Source organism: Notothenia rossii (genome assembly GCF_949606895.1).
Source record: "Notothenia rossii genome assembly, chromosome: 9".
Classification (NCBI taxonomy): Eukaryota; Metazoa; Chordata; class Actinopteri; order Perciformes; family Nototheniidae; genus Notothenia; species Notothenia rossii.
Window position 1 is genome coordinate 1,357,258 of NC_136907.1, and position 15,991 is coordinate 1,373,248.

General features: G+C 39.7%; 3 protein-coding genes across 3 annotated transcripts in view; 1 reads left to right on the plus strand and 2 right to left on the minus strand.

Annotated features, from left to right (window-relative positions):
• Window positions 1–15,991, minus strand: part of slc13a5a (solute carrier family 13 member 5a) — a 110,661-nt gene that overhangs the window by 89,781 nt on the left and 4,889 nt on the right. The gene's annotated exons all lie outside the window — the stretch shown is intronic.
• LOC307018397 (olfactory receptor 52P1-like) lies at window positions 1,169–9,601 on the plus strand (the record flags this gene model as incomplete). The annotated part of the gene is made up of 3 exons (XM_079648628.1): window positions 1,169–1,196; window positions 2,391–2,483; window positions 8,892–9,601. The coding sequence occupies 3 exons, from the start codon at window positions 1,169–1,171 to the stop codon at window positions 9,599–9,601; spliced, it is 831 nt and encodes a 276-aa protein (XP_079504754.1).
• On the minus strand, window positions 14,222–14,941 carry LOC307018398 (olfactory receptor 52N5-like; the record flags this gene model as incomplete). The annotated part of the gene is made up of 1 exon (XM_079648629.1): window positions 14,222–14,941. One exon carries the CDS (start codon window positions 14,939–14,941, stop codon window positions 14,222–14,224), a length of 720 nt encoding a protein of 239 aa, XP_079504755.1.

Genomic DNA, 15,991 nt, shown 5'->3' on the forward strand with positions numbered 1-15,991 from the left:
GCATTCAACCCTTTGTGATTATTTAAGCTCATTGTCCAAGATGATTGCACTTCATGGGGGTCACTCCTAGGTGCAAAACTGGCAAAAATATGAACTCAAAACTAGCTAAAACTAGGAGAACGACTACAAGAGTGCAGACCTCTACCACAACAATGCTCGTACAAATAAACAAACCAAAATAAACTAACTTGCAATGACCCAGGAAGTGTTTGGGGGCCACGTGGTTCTGGATCCAGTGAAAGGACAGATACAGCATTGCCTCGACACCCTGTGTCTCAAATGCCCAATAAAGGTATTCAATATGGTACAAAAACATGAACGTTTTACAGACAAAGTTGGAGAACAATCATGTACAAGTTGAATTCAAATCTGATATTTCTTTTTCTGTACATACATATTCCAAATTTGAGTCACAGTTTGTACAACCTTTTTCCTTAAACATTTTCAAATGCCGGGTTTGAGAATTATTCAAAATAAACGAAATGTTACGAGTAGGAGAAATATAATTTAAACTATTGTGTCCCTCTGGGATCATTTCATTTAAGATTGCACAAAGTTGTATGAAAAATCTCTTGATTACATAATCTTTCGAAAGTTGCTGTTGTTTGAATGCCTTAAACCCAACGGGGGTTTGAGTCGCCTGGTGGTTTCATGTTAGTTTTTGAGTCTGAGCGTAGAGACATTTTCCTCAACAGAGAGCTTGTTGATCGACTTCAGCTGGTGTGGTGGGAGGTCGGGGTTAGCTGAAGTTTCCCTGCAGAGTTCCTGCTGATTATGGTGCTAATTAACACATCACTGTTACAACAGCAAACACACGTGGTAAAACAGTAAGGTCATGTCTACATTACATCACCGAGCATGGAGGCCAAGGGGGCCCGGACGCAACTAACGCAGCAATCATTTGACATATGGCATATTTACATCTTTGGCATATTTACATATTTTATTAACCTTTAATTCAGACCGAGTTTCTCTCTGTATATTGTATGATGACCTTAACAATTTCATAACCAGTGGCTGAAAATCATCATGAACTGACCCTACAATCCTCTGACTTACTACTCCAATAAAACAGGAGACAAAAGCAACTTTCTGAAGTTGGATGAAAAAAAATAAACGGAATAATGGAAACGTACAGAATTAAGTTAAATGAAAGCTGCGAGCAGCGATGAATGGGTCTTCGATGATCCGCGCAGGTCCGCTGTTTTCCGCGTGTCATACGATTACACCCCATAATACCCCCATAATGTCTTGAGGGTTGCATCATTATATAACATGAGACGTTTCCGGGCGTTTGAAGCATTTACAATGAAGTTATAAGAAACCGTGTTTCGTTGCGAGCATTGTGTTTCCATGGCAACAGAAACGTAGATGAGTTCACAGCTGGACTGTTAGCACAGATGTGATGTTTGAGCACCTTTTGACCATTTTCATAGGAGTTACAGCATTATCGTGTTTCATGGCGAGTAATGTGTTGTCATGGCAACAGAGTTTTAGCGAATCTCTGAATTGTCATATAGAAATGTTGAGGGCCGGAGTGTTAACCATCCTCTGAAGCCTGGTGCCATTTGGCCAATTTTCCTATGACTTAAGACAACATCGTGTTTTTTGGCGATGGATGCGTTGCCATGGAAACTGCATATGGTGAGATCTCGGATTTGGCGTAGAGCTGTTGAGGCATGGACCGGTGATATACACCATGTCCATTGGAGTTACAGCGACATCGTGTTTTATGGCTTCATACGGTTGAGGTTGGACGCTGACCTTGAATTGTGAAGGTGTGTCATTGACCTCGTACCGTTAAGATTAGGCACTGACCTCGAAGGGTGACCATTAATATCAATGAAACCATTTTTAACAATGAAATTAATCAAATCAAGGCGGAAACATGTCAAGTATTCTATTATAATACTCCAAGAAAATCTCTGATAATAACTCAACAACAAGCCCCATCAAACCCATTAGTTAGGCAGGGGTTGCTATGGCTACCAGTTTGATGAGGTGACGTTACGTCACCCAGGAGGACAGTACATCTCTTTTAAAATTGAGACACATTTCTGTCAGAAGACTGGCTGGTGAGAAGCAGTCTACCACAGGCACGGAAAGAGACATTTAAGGTATTACTGACCAGCTTTTGATATATTTCCAATGTATCCTCGGTTTACATTTGCAGAAATATATACCGTGTGTTAAAATGACTTTTGTGACTAATCAGCATCCCCCCATTTGTTATTTTTGATTCAGGTTGATGGAAAACTACACTTACAACAGCTTTTACATCCAGCTGGAGGGCTTAAAGGTCACCAAAATGTCCCTTTACCCTGTATTTTTGTTTTTGTTTTGTTCGTACCTTTTTATTATGTTAGCTAATGTTGGTATTATAATCCTAGTTTTAATTGATAAGAACCTTCACCAGCCCATGTATCTCCTTTTCTGCAACCTGCCTCTGAATGATATTCTTGGAAACTCTATCATGGTTCCTCGTTTGCTTTCAGATACCCTGCGGCCTCCCTCTGAACGCCTCATCAGTTATCCAGAGTGTGTGGTGCAAGCTTTTACTACACATATGTTTGGTACCACCGCTCACACTGTGCTCATGATTATGGCTTTTGATAGATATGTAGCTATCTGTAATCCTCTGCGCTATGCTGCCATAATGACAAACAACATGGTGGTCAAGCTGACAGTTTCTGCCTGGGGAGTAGCCTTGGTTACGGTCGGGATTCTGCTCGCTCTGACCGTACGACTGAACCGATGCAGGACTATGATCACAAATCCTTACTGTGACAATGCTGCTCTGTTCAAACTGTCCTGTGAGAGTGTGTTCATTAATAATGTCTACGGCCTCACGTTCACTGTAGTTCTGTTCACAGCTTCAATCGGCAGCATGGTTATCACCTACAGTAAGATCACTGTGGTCTGTCTGATGAATAAAAACAAGTCTTTGAACAGTAAAGCCCTGAAGACCTGCAGCACTCATCTTTCTGTATATCTAATTATGTTATTGAGTGGAATGCTTGTTATCCTCCTGCATCGCTTCCCTCAGTACTCAGACTACAGAAAACTAGCTGCCATTTTATTCCACATCATCCCCGGCAGCCTGAACCCTGTTATTTATGGGGTTCAGTCCAAAGAGATACGAAAATTCGTATCACATATGTTTCAGCGTAAAAAGGTTTTACCGTCATTGTAATGTCGATACAAATAACCGTGAATAAACATATGAGATGGAATATGCTTGTATGTGTTTGTTGTAGGCAGGTTAAATGTACTAAGTTGAGAATAGATTCCTGACCTTTTAAATAGCAACATGTCTTTGACCCCACAATGTAATGCAATGAAGTTAATAATGAAGTTACCCTTATTTATTATCTTAATGATGTAAATGTCTTTACAGGTCTTTTGTTGGGATCACTATAACGTTCATGTACTTTATCAAATAGTTGTTTATTTTTACCAAATGATTCGTCTATAGAAGCCTCACTTATGAAACAATGAATGTGCTGTAAACTCATGTTTTGTTCTGGGTGTATGAGGGCTCAATTAATGGGGTTCAGTTTATGTGAGTGTCACTTTAAATCTGGGTGGAGATTCACTGGGTTCATTGATCTGTTATAAATAGAGGGGAACATAAATGAATGTCATTGAGATTGAGGAATCAGGAGAGGCCCCTAATAAGTGTGATTATTATATTGAATGTGATTTAATGTGTATGGGATATGTGTGATCCTAATTGTTGTATTGTTGTTATCCTTTCTCTTCTAAGGTTAAAGACCTATTTGATTCCACCCACACTGTCGGGAGATAGACAGCACAATTAACTTTCAATCTAAATGGTATTTTCTGATGCTTTAAAATGTATTTAATAACCATTTACCAAATGATTGACTCTGTCTGAATATTGTTTATGGATGCTTTAGCAACTAACTGTTTAACAACAAATGATCACCATCATTTGTAACTTAATGATGGTGATCCAAATCATGTTGAACTGCCTATAAAGATGATTTGGATGGCTATTATGAAGTTGCAACTGAAGCTTATATGACCTCGTTCAATTGTTAATAAATTATTGCTAATGCATTGATAAACATAATACTTGTTAATGCTCAATAATCTCTTTCTCCATCTATGTTATATTTATAGATTCTTAATATAGTATACACGTTTTAATGTGTGTAATAATACACTTTTATGGGATAGTTTATGTGATCATAATGTGATTGTTATCAGCCATGATTTATGAACAAAACATTTTAAATCACAAAACGTAAAAGTAAAAAAAATAAAAATTGTTCCAATATCACATCTTTAATATTGTGGGAAGTGTTATTTTGTTTGTTTCTCATGCAAAATGAAATGCACCTCACTTTGAATAAATACACCGTGTGCAAAGGAGATTGTTCGATACTTTTGTACAACCAAGAGAGTGCCCTGTGCGAGCTGCCACTGAGGTAAGTCCCCAACATGACTGACATAACCTGTAGACGGCCAAATGGCAGTGGTGAACTGCCAGGGCCTTCAAGGTATTCAGAGAATACCCTGGAACACTCAGATAAAACAAATTAAAAATCGATTTAATTATATAAATAACATGTTAAAAAAATGTAATATTACAGTGTTACGTTGATTTTTTTGTCCTTCTCGGACCATGCTCTACGCATTTCAGTGGTTTCGTGTTAGAAAAGAAAGCAACCAATCAGATCTTGTTCTGGGTCTCTGGGTAGAATATCCTTCAGCCAAGGTATTCTATACGCTTGATTGAATGCCCTGGCCGTGGCGGCGGCGGCGGCGGGGGGTGTGTGTATTTACAGAAGGTCCAGTTGTGATAGACACGGTTTGCCACTGCCAAATGGAGATAGTTCTTGGAATGAGCAAATAGGGAGTTCTTAAGTAAACCATGTTACCTCAGGGACCAACAATGGGTCACAAGTCTTTGGGGGTCATAGGTTGAGCTGTTTTCTTTGATGAACTCAAACATCAGATCAGAAGAATTCTCACTTTCTGGAAAGACTCTGGTTAAGGCAGGGCGTTGCGCCTGGGTAGAATGTGCAGGAGGACTGATATAACGCGGAGTACGCTGATGTCACATAGTAAATCATACTGTGGCCATAAATAGCCAAGTGTGTTGCCTTTCCTTCAATCAATCAATCAATCAATCAATCAATCAATCAATCAATCAATCAATCAATCAATCAATCAATCAATCAATCAATCAATCAATCAATCAATCAATGTTTATTTATATAGCCCAATATCACAAATGTTACATTTGTCTCAGTGGACTTCACAGTTTGTACAGAATATCAGTATGACAATACGACACCCTCTGTCCTCAGACCCTCTGTCCTTACACCCTCTGTCCTTAGACCCTCTGTCCTTAGACCCTCTGTCCTTAGACCCTCTGTCCTTAGACCCTCACATCGTACAAGGAAACATTTCCAGAGAAAGCCCACAGTTTAAAGGGGAGCATGGGAGAAACCTCAGGGAGAGCAACAGAGGAGGGATCCCTCTCCCAGGACGGACAGACGTGCAATAGATGCCGTGTGTAAATTGAAAAGATAATATATTTGCAACATAGGTAGTCCAAATGTTTGGAAATGCATGTGTGTATAATAGGAAGATGAATCCACGAGTATATCCATCCAGGACTTATGATCCAGGACCGCAGCCACGACTCAAGATCCAGGACTCGCGATCCATGACACAGGACCGCAGGATCATCCATGACTCCGGATCCCGGCGTATATAGACACCAAAAAGAAAGAAATTTGGAGAAGCTGGGTTAATCGGAACATGAGAGTACACAGGTATAGACAGAGAGAAGGAAGAAGTAAGATGTCCCCCGACAAACTAAGCCTATATCAGCAAAACTAGGGGCTGAATCTAATCAGCCCTAACTATAAGCTTTATCAAAAAGGAAGGTCTTAAGCGCACTCTTAAAAACGGATAGGGTGTCTGCCGTCCGAACACAAACTGGAAGCTGATTCCACAAAAGTGGAGCTTGATAAGAAAAGGCTCTGGCTCCCATTGTACTTTTAGAGACTCTAGGAACAACCAACAACCCTGCATTCTTGGAACGCAATGCCCTAGTACATGGGTCGGCAACCCGCGGCCCACGGGCCGCATGCGGCCCTTTAAGCCCTCTGCTCTGGCTCCCTTGAGCTTAGACAAAAATAAGAAGGAAATAAAATAAAAGTATTTGTAGGACTATTTATATATATTTGTTGCACGGTTGAAAATGTTTCGTATCTTGTATTTTGAGGTGATACTGTGACACATAAATAAAAAACAAAACGGTTTTAATTAGGTCAACTAAAATATGCGTCACATCCTGCTACGGTCCCGCACTAGCGCCTTTTCTTGGAGGCACTCGCGCGGGGACCCCCGGCTCGATGAGAGAACTATGGATAAATCAAAGAAAAGTACCGGAAGAACACAGGATTTAATTCTGTGTGGACAGAGTTATATGCTTTCACAGCAAACGATGCTGGTTTACCGGTATGTTTGATATGTGGAGAGAAGTTGTCAAAGGTGCTGCACTGCAGCCTTTACGTATGGAGGAACAACACGGGAGAGGAAGACAGCTGACGATCTTCAGTCATAATTCAATGGGGTATGTCATTTATTTCAGAAAACACTTTTTGTTATATTCCATGGAATGCTCTTAACGTCCCGATAGCAATGAATATATTAAATGCTTTGACAATAAATACATACAAAAATGAATCTCTGGAAGCCGTAGCGCTGTGAAAAGCACGACCAATCATCTGAGCCGGCCCGGCTAAAATAACTGGATGGCCTACCTGCCTGTCAGCCTTCCATCTGTGCACACATTTATCTCGTGGCCTCATTGATGATGCGCGTTCGTGTGTGTTGGAGGAGGGGCTCTGTAAGAAAGTCTGAAGGAAGAGGCCTATTTTTTCCGGTTGTGTATTTTCAAATTCTAGCGCACTCGAGCTGGTTTCTCCATTCTCACCTACCCTACCTTTAACTCTTTTTAGGGTGCAGCTCTATGTTTTATTTATTTCAAAGTGGGCCCATTTTAATAATATTTTTTTTTCCTTCAAATGTTCAGAGGACTCCCCAAGTGCTGTGTTTAATTTATTTTAAAGTAGGCCTGTGTATTATTTTTAATTCTCCTTATAGGAGTTCTTTGTTTCTTATTAGAGGTTAACAGTTTTATATAATGTAATAAATAGCCTAATAAATGCAAAAAAACTGTAGTTTTTGTCTGATATAACAATAAATACAACTTTATTAGCTATCAAGCTATGAAATATGTTTTGCGGCTCCAGACAAAATAATTTGGGGGAAAAAGGAGCAAAATGGCTCTTTTGGTCAAAAAGGTTGCAGACCCCTGCCCTAGTAGGACAGTAGGGTATAATGAGTTCTTTAAGGTAAGATGGCGCCTGCCCATTAAGGGCTTTGTAGGCCAGAAGAAGAATTTTAAATTCTATCCTGTGTTCTTTAGGGAGCCAGTGTAAGGCAGCCAGAACAGGAGTAATGTGGTCCCTTTTCCTAACTCTGGTTAGTACACGAGCTGCAGCATTTTGAATCAGCTGAAGTGACTTGACTGACTTCTTGGTACACCCTGATAATAAGGAGTTACAATAATCCAGCCTTGAAGTAACAAATGCATGGACTAGTTTCTCTGCATCGTTTTGAGGCAAGATATGCCTGATTTTTGCAATGTTACGTAGATGGAAGTAGGCGGTCCTTGAAATTGATTTTATGTGGGCGTTAAAGGATAAATCCTGATCAAATATAACACCAAGATTCCTTACAGTCTCACTGGAGGCCAAATTAATGCCATCCATAGTTAATATATCTTTAGATAATTTGTTTCGTAGATTCTTCGGGCCAAGTACAATAACTTCAGTTTTGGTCGTGTTTAACATCAAAAAATGTAAGGTCATCCACGTTTTTAAGTCCTTGAGGCAGTCTTGAATTTTATTTAGATGATTAATTTCATCAGGCTTGATTGATAAATATAGTTTAGTATCATCCGCATAACAATGAAAGTTTACAGAATGATTTCTTATAATATTGCCTAACGGAAGCATAATGTGAACAAAATAGGTCCAAGCACTGAGCCCTGTGGCACTCCATGGCTCACTTTGGTTTGCATGGAAGATTCATCGTTGACACGTACAAACTGAGAGCGTTCAGATCCTTGAATTGATCTCATCCTTTTGTCCTGGGCCCTAACTCAAGAAATTAAAAATAAATCACATGCCATATAACTGCACTTTAAGACATTTTGGAATACTAAGTGCCATTAAACATTAATCCAAATTCTGTTCAAGAGAAAGCTGCATCATTCTAAGTGAATCCCAAATGGACACTGTTCCAACAAGCAATGCCAACCTTGGACAATTAAATAAGATAGGTAGCCAATCGTTACCTGAATGATGACACACTATTACGTCACCCACGATATGACTACAGTACATCTTTATAAAGTTGAGACAGAGGTTGAAGTCGGTCAGAAGACTGTTTGGTTTCTTCAGGCACAGAAAGAGAAATTGAAGGTAATATTGAATTATTTTAAATGTCATTGGTTTGCATTTTAGGAAACATATATTTTTCTGGTAAGATATTTTTCTTACTTCTGTGACATATCAGCATCCCCTTCATTTGTGTTTCATTCTTCAGGTTGATGGAAAACTACACCTTCAACAGCTTCACCCTCCAGCTGGAGGGGTTGAAAGTCACTGAAACGTCAATGTACCCTCTATTTTTCTTTTTCTTTTTTTCTTACCTGTTTATTATGTTGGTTAACATTGGCATTGTAATTCTGATTTTCATTGACAAAAACCTTCAGCAGCCCATGTATCTCCTTTTCTGCAACCTGCCTTTTAATGATATTCTTGGAAACTCTATCATAGTTCCCCGTTTGCTTATGGACATGTTGAGGCCTCCCTCTGAACGCATCATCAGTTATCCAGAGTGTGTGGTGCAAGCATTTTCCACACACATGTTTGGTACCACCTCTCACACAGTGCTCATGATTATGGCTTTTGATAGATATGTGGCTATCTGTAATCCTCTGCGCTATGCTGCCATAATGACAAACAAGATGGTGGTCAAGCTGACAGTGTCTGCCTGGGGAGTGGCCTTTGTTTTGGTCGGGATTCTGCTCGGTCTGACCATACGACTGAACCGATGCAGGACTATGATCACAAATCCTTTTTGTGACAATGCTGCTCTGTTCAAACTGTCCTGTGAGAGTGTGTTCATTAATAATGTCTACGGCCTCACGTTCACTGTAGTTCTGTTCACAGCTTCAATCGGCTGCATGGTTATCACCTACAGTAAGATCACTGTGGTCTGTCTGATGAATAAAAACAAGTCTTTGAACAGTAAAGCCCTGAAGACCTGCAGCACTCATCTTTCTGTATATCTAATTATGATACTGAGTGGGTTTCTTTTTATCGTCCTTCATCGCTTCCCTCAGTACTCAGACTACAGAAAACTAGCTGCCATTTTATTCCACATCATCCCCGGCAGCCTGAACCCTGTTATTTATGGGGTTCAGTCCAAAGAGATACGAGCATTTCTCTCTCAAATGTTTCAGTATAAAAGAGTGTTGCCGTAATGTTAATTCAAATGAATAAAGAATATATATATCTATATATATATCTATATATATATATCTATATATATATATAAGCAGAAATATGCCTGTATTTGTTAGTTTTTTTATGAATATTATTGGATCCGTCAAATTAGTACTCAAAGGATAAACGATTCAAGACCTTTGAATTTCAGAACATTTACATCACCCCTCAATTTATTGAAATGAAAAGTTAATGAAACTATATTTATTAACCTAATGATTAGAAGTAGTTCATCGTTGTAATGTTCTCTAAATGTCGTGAAAGGTTTTTTGTTTTTGCACTAGTTTATATACTATATCAAGTAGTTGTCAATGTTTGCCAAATGATTCGTAGATATCTATCAAACTAATCGGATGGATGGAAATACAATCTGTAACTTTATAAACATTTACAAAGTACTAACCTTCAAATTAAAAAAAGTTTTTGGATGCTTCAATACGTATAATAACCTTTTACCAAAGACTCAGTCTTAATACTGTTTATGGATGTATAAGCAACTAACTGTTTAAAAATGTATTATAACAATTCATTTTAAATATATGATCGCCATCCAAAATAACCTTCAGAATTGTTTTTATATCAACAATGATCAGACACATAAGTGGACAACAGATTTGTAACAATCTGTTCTTATGATAATAAGTTAGTTATTGATTTCCAAACCGCCTCTAAAGTTGGATGGCTATTATAAAGTTGCAACTGTACAAATGTAGTGCCTATGTAGTAGCTTTCCCTTTCCTGCTGCTAGAATGCAAGGAAATAGGAATTCAATTGTACTTGTAAGTCATGTTTTTTTTTTGTTTTTTTTTTAAATAAACAGACATTGCTCCAGATAACAAACCGTACATCAAAAACATGTAACAACAAACAACTAAACAAAACGTAACGGGGGGGGGGGGGGGGGGGGGGATTGGATGCAAGGATGACTTCCTAAGACAGCTGATTGTGACATACACAGGACATTACATACACAATACATTATACATTACACAGGAGATGCCATATTGACAGGGTTAGATAGGAGAGCTGCAGACAGTGAACCGCAATCCTCCTGTCTCCCCTCAAAATCCCCCAGCAGAGAAGCTGCACGCTCCATGTTCAGTAGGTCCAGATACTCCCTCAGCCATGAGTCCCTAGTAAAGCAGGCTGGTTTGCGTTCCTTCCAGTTTAATAGGATGAGTCTTTTTGTGGCTAAACAGGCCAATGTCCAGAGCCGATCGGTAGTCCTTGCAGGATTGCCATCTGGCTTGAGACCCAGTAGACATGCAATGGGACATGTAGGGAAACTAACTTTTAAAGATTCAGACAATAAGGATATTACTTCTGACCAAAGTTTTTTTACCGCTGGGCATTCCCAGAGTAGGTGCAACAATGTGCCTCGCTTGCCACATTCATGCCAGCATAAGTCTCTGTGTTTATTGTCCATCTTGGATTTTGTAACAGGGGTGATGTAAGCTCTATTGAGAATGTTGAACTGTATGATCCTGAATCTTACACATTTAGAAGAGAACACAGCTGACCTCCAAATGGAGTTCCATTGCAAAGCAGACAGAGAGATATTCAAGGCATGCTCCCAGGACAGTTGGACAGGAGAATAGGTATTCGGGGCAGCCCTAGATCCATCCATCCATCCATCCATCTTCTCCCGCTTATCCGTGGTCGGGTCGCGGAGGTAGCAGTTCCAGCAGAGAGCCCCAAACTTTCTTTTCCCTGGCCACATCAACCAGCTCTGACTGGGGGGTCCAAGGCGCTCCCAGGCCAGAGAAGAGATATAATCCCTCCACCTGGTTCTAGGTCTACCCCTTGGTCTCTTCCCAGCTGGACGTGCCTGGAACACCTCCCTAGGGAGGCGCCCAGGTGGCATCCTAACTAGGTGGCATCCTAACTAGGTGCCCGAACCACCTCAACTGGCTCCTTTCAACGCGAAGGAGGAGCGGTTAAACTCCAAGTCCCTCCCGGATGACCGAACTTCTCACCTTATCCCTGAGGGAGACACCAGCCACCCTGCGGAGAAAACCCATCTCGGCCGCTTGTACCCGCGATCTCGTTCTTTGGGTCATGACCCATCCTTCATGACCATAGGTGAGGGTAGGATGAAAATGGCCCGGTAGACAGAGAGCTTTGCCTTCTGGTTCAGCTCCCTTTTCGTCACAACGGTGCGGTAAAGAGACTGCAGTACCGCTCCCGCTGCTCCGATTCTCCGACCCATCTCACGCTCCATTGTTCCCTCACTCGAAAACAAGACCCCGAGATACTTGAACTCCTTCACTTGGGGTAAGGACTCATTCCCTACTTGGAGTGGACAGTCCATTGGTTTCCTGCTGAGAACCATGGCCTCAGATTTGGAGGTGCTGATCCTCATCCCAGCCGCTTCACACTCGGTTGCGAACCGATCCAGTGAGTGCTGAAGGTCGCAGACCGATGAAGCCATCAGAACCACATCATCTGCAAAAAGCAGTGGTGCAATCCTTAGTCCACCGAACTGCAGACCCCCTCCCCCACGACTACGCCTCGAAATCCGATCCATGTATATTACAAACAGGATTGGTGACAAAGCGCAGCCCTGGCGGAGGCCAACCCTCACCGGAAATGGGTCCGACTTACTGCCGAGGACCCGGACACAGCTCTCGCTTTGGGAGTACAGAGATTGGATGGCCCTGAGTAGAGACCCCCTCACCCCATACTCCCGCAGCACCTCCCACAGTGACTCCCTGGGAACCCGGTCATACGCCTTCTCCAAGTCTACAAAACACATGTAGACCGGATGAGCGTACTCCCAGGCCCCCTCCAGGATCCTTGCGAGAGTAAAAAGCTGATCCGTCGTTCCACGACCAGGACGGACTCCGCATTGTTCCTCCTCAATCTGAGGTTCGACAATCGGCCTGACCCTCCTTTCGAGCTCTAGATAATCATTTATAAATGTTAGAGACCACACCTGATGATATGATTGCTTGCTTGAGGCGCTGGTCCTCTTCCATACATGAAGCAGGCCTGGCTCCCTCCTTACATGTTGTACTAATAATAGATGCTAGTTGTGCATATGATAGAAAAGATGAGCCTGAGAGACCATACTGATTTTTGAGTTTTGATGTAAGTCATGTAAAGGTTTGGATATTTGTTTTAAACTTCTGTGAATATTGTAAGTTTAAAAGGTGGATATTAATTCTAGTTTAATGTAAGTATTAAAAAGACTATTCATATTACCTTACGTTATTATTGGTGATTAAAACACCATTGTTATATTTGAAGCTAATATGAAAGAGGGGGTGGTTAGACCTGGGAATCACAATGATGATTAATAACAAGGGCCCCTGCCTCAACAAACCAATCTAGCCCCAACTCCAATTTGTGGAAATGGCGTCACACAAAACAAATGTAAAAAAAACACGTTTAGTTGAAAGGGGAATGTTTATGGATTGTCTTCTGTTGGTGACGGATTAAGTTCTACATAACTTCATTACAACCAGTGTTTATTGACAATGACCAGAACTTTGAGTAGCAGGAAAAGGGAGCCCTCAGTCCTGCTTCCAGAAAGGCTTTGAAGATTAAGTATTTCTTATCTCATGCTTATTTGGAAAGGTTTGGACTACTCTTCAAGTACTATTATAAATAAAGATTATTATTAGGATCGCGATTCTTGGTGAGGCAAAGTATGACCTACCAAATCTATCTGTTACATCTGATATGGATTTTACAAACATAAGACACAACAATTATTGATATTCATTTATTATATTTCTAATAACTGAAGACGTACCATGAACAGAGATTCAGAACAAAATAATGCTGCAGAGTTCACCATTGTAACAATTACAAACAACAAACAAATCATTTTATAAAAGCACACATTTTTAAAGTTTATTTTGCTTCTAAACAAATAGAAACACAGATTACAGAAGCATAACAGGCGTCACCATTTCAAATAACCATCATTTAACTTGAATCAATAATCATTATATTTGATGAATGACAATATATACCGTTTACATATTATTCATAATTCATGTTTTTTCATCATTAGTTCGTGTAATGTGAAACACAAATTGTATTTGATCATACCTGATAATACGTTATCACAAATGTGAGCTGCTGTCACATTACACATTGTGTATACAATATTAAGTATTAGGACCAAATCATTTCTAAAACATCATTTAACATAACATACATTGGTGGACCTGAAACTATTTATTAACAATCAATAATGTTTGGTCAGTTTTGATGTTTTAATATAATTAACCATTTACGATATTATAACCATTAAGAGTTGCATCTTTATAAAAGCCATCCAAATATTGTTATGCAATACAATTCCATGAGGTTAACACATCATTTCGTATTTAGTATATTATATGTTCAAAAATGACCATAAATTAAAGCATTACTCAAATAAAAAGAGAAAAATCACAAATGATAGTTTCATTGTTTTCTACAAGTAAACTAAATATTAAACACAGTTTGATTAACTATTCATTTTTTCACAGTAACGTTAAGTTAGGTGTGGCCAATCCATGTATATGCTTACAAACACAGACAAGCACACTGCTTCTATATACATGCACGTATATTTAGTTTGGTTCTGTTCATTTGTATTGGAATTAAAATGATGGCAAAACCTTTTTATGCTGAAATAATTGTGACAGGAATTTTCGTATCTCTTTGGACTGAACCCCATAAATGATAGGGTTCAGGCTGCCGGGGATGATGTGGAATAAAATGGCAGCTAGTTTTCTGTAGTCTGAGTACTGAGGGAAGCGATGCAGGACGATAACAAGCATTCCACTCAATAACATAATTAGATATACAGAAAGATGAGTGCTGCAGGTCTTCAGGGCTTTACTGTTCAAAGACTTGTTTTTATTCATCAGACAGACCACAGTGATCTTACTGTAGGTGATAACCATGCTGCCGATTGAAGCTGTGAACAGAACTACAGTGAACGTGAGGCCGTAGACATTATTAATGAACACACTCTCACAGGACAGTTTGAACAGAGAGGCATTGTCACAAAAAGGATTTGTGATCAAAGTCCGACATCGGTTCAGTCGTACGGTCAGACCGAGCAGAATCCCGACCGTAACCAAGGCTACTCCCCAGGCAGAAACTGTCAGCTTGACCACCATCTTGTTTGTCATTATGGCAGCATAGCGCAGAGGATTACAGATAGCCACATATCTATCAAAAGCCATAATCATGAGTACAGTGTGAGCGGTGGTACCAAACATGTGTGTAGTAAAAGCTTGCACCACACACTCTGGATAACTGATGAGGCGTTCAGAGGGAGGCCGCAGTATATCTATGAGCAAACGAGGAACCATGATAGAGTTTCCAAGAATATCATTAAAAGGCAGATTGCAGAAAAGGAGATACATGGGCTGGTGAAGGTTCTTATCAATGAAAATCAGAATTACAATGCCAATGTTAACCAACATAATAATAAGGTATGAAAAAAAGAAAAAGAAAAAAACAGGGTACATTGATGTTTGTGTAACTTTTAGCCCCTCCAGCTGGAGGGGCTAAAATTAGCATCAATTAAATTATATATATTTACATTTTTTAAATATTTTTAAAAGGTTGTTTTTTCAGAATATAAACACAAGTTTGTTTAATGTTGTAAAAGAGTAATCACTACCAAAATCTGGTTCAGGGTCTTATTATTATGATATAAAGGCTGTTTCAGAATCTCAGGCCTAACGCAACTGCTTCACTTCAATGTTGTGCTTCAATCCTGCCAACTGATATTAAATAAATAAACAGAAATAATCAACTTTTATTTTGCATTTCAAAGTTAAATCCATCAAAGTGATGTATTTCAGATACAAATGAAGTAATGCCTCATATCACAGCATATCATACAAAGTCTTATCAGGGTATCGTGTCCCGTTGCTATGCACTGTAACTATGACATATTATTTCATAAATAAAAAAACTTGGTTAATACCATTTTATATGATATATATCAGAAAATTAGAAAAACATACACAGGTTTAGTGTCTATTATGTGTATATTATTATGTGTATATTATTATGTGTATAATTACCATCACTATGGACACATGGGTGATGCTGCGAGTCACCTGTTAGTAAGTGACAGCTGACTTCCAGGTACAAGCCTCCAGTGCACTGAATAAAAGTGCTGCAGCTTTTACAAGTTGGGTCTCAGGTGGACGGGGTGCAACAAGAGAATGCTTACACCCCGCTGCAGCTGGAGATGGTAGGTGTGTGAATGGACCTCAGCAATATGTAGCTATTCTTGAATCCTTTGTTTGCATTGTACAAAGTCCTTGATGTAGGGGGCGATTCAATCTGCTCTTAAGACATCAAAATAAGATTTAGAAAAGCTTTAATATTAATATGCAATACTCCAG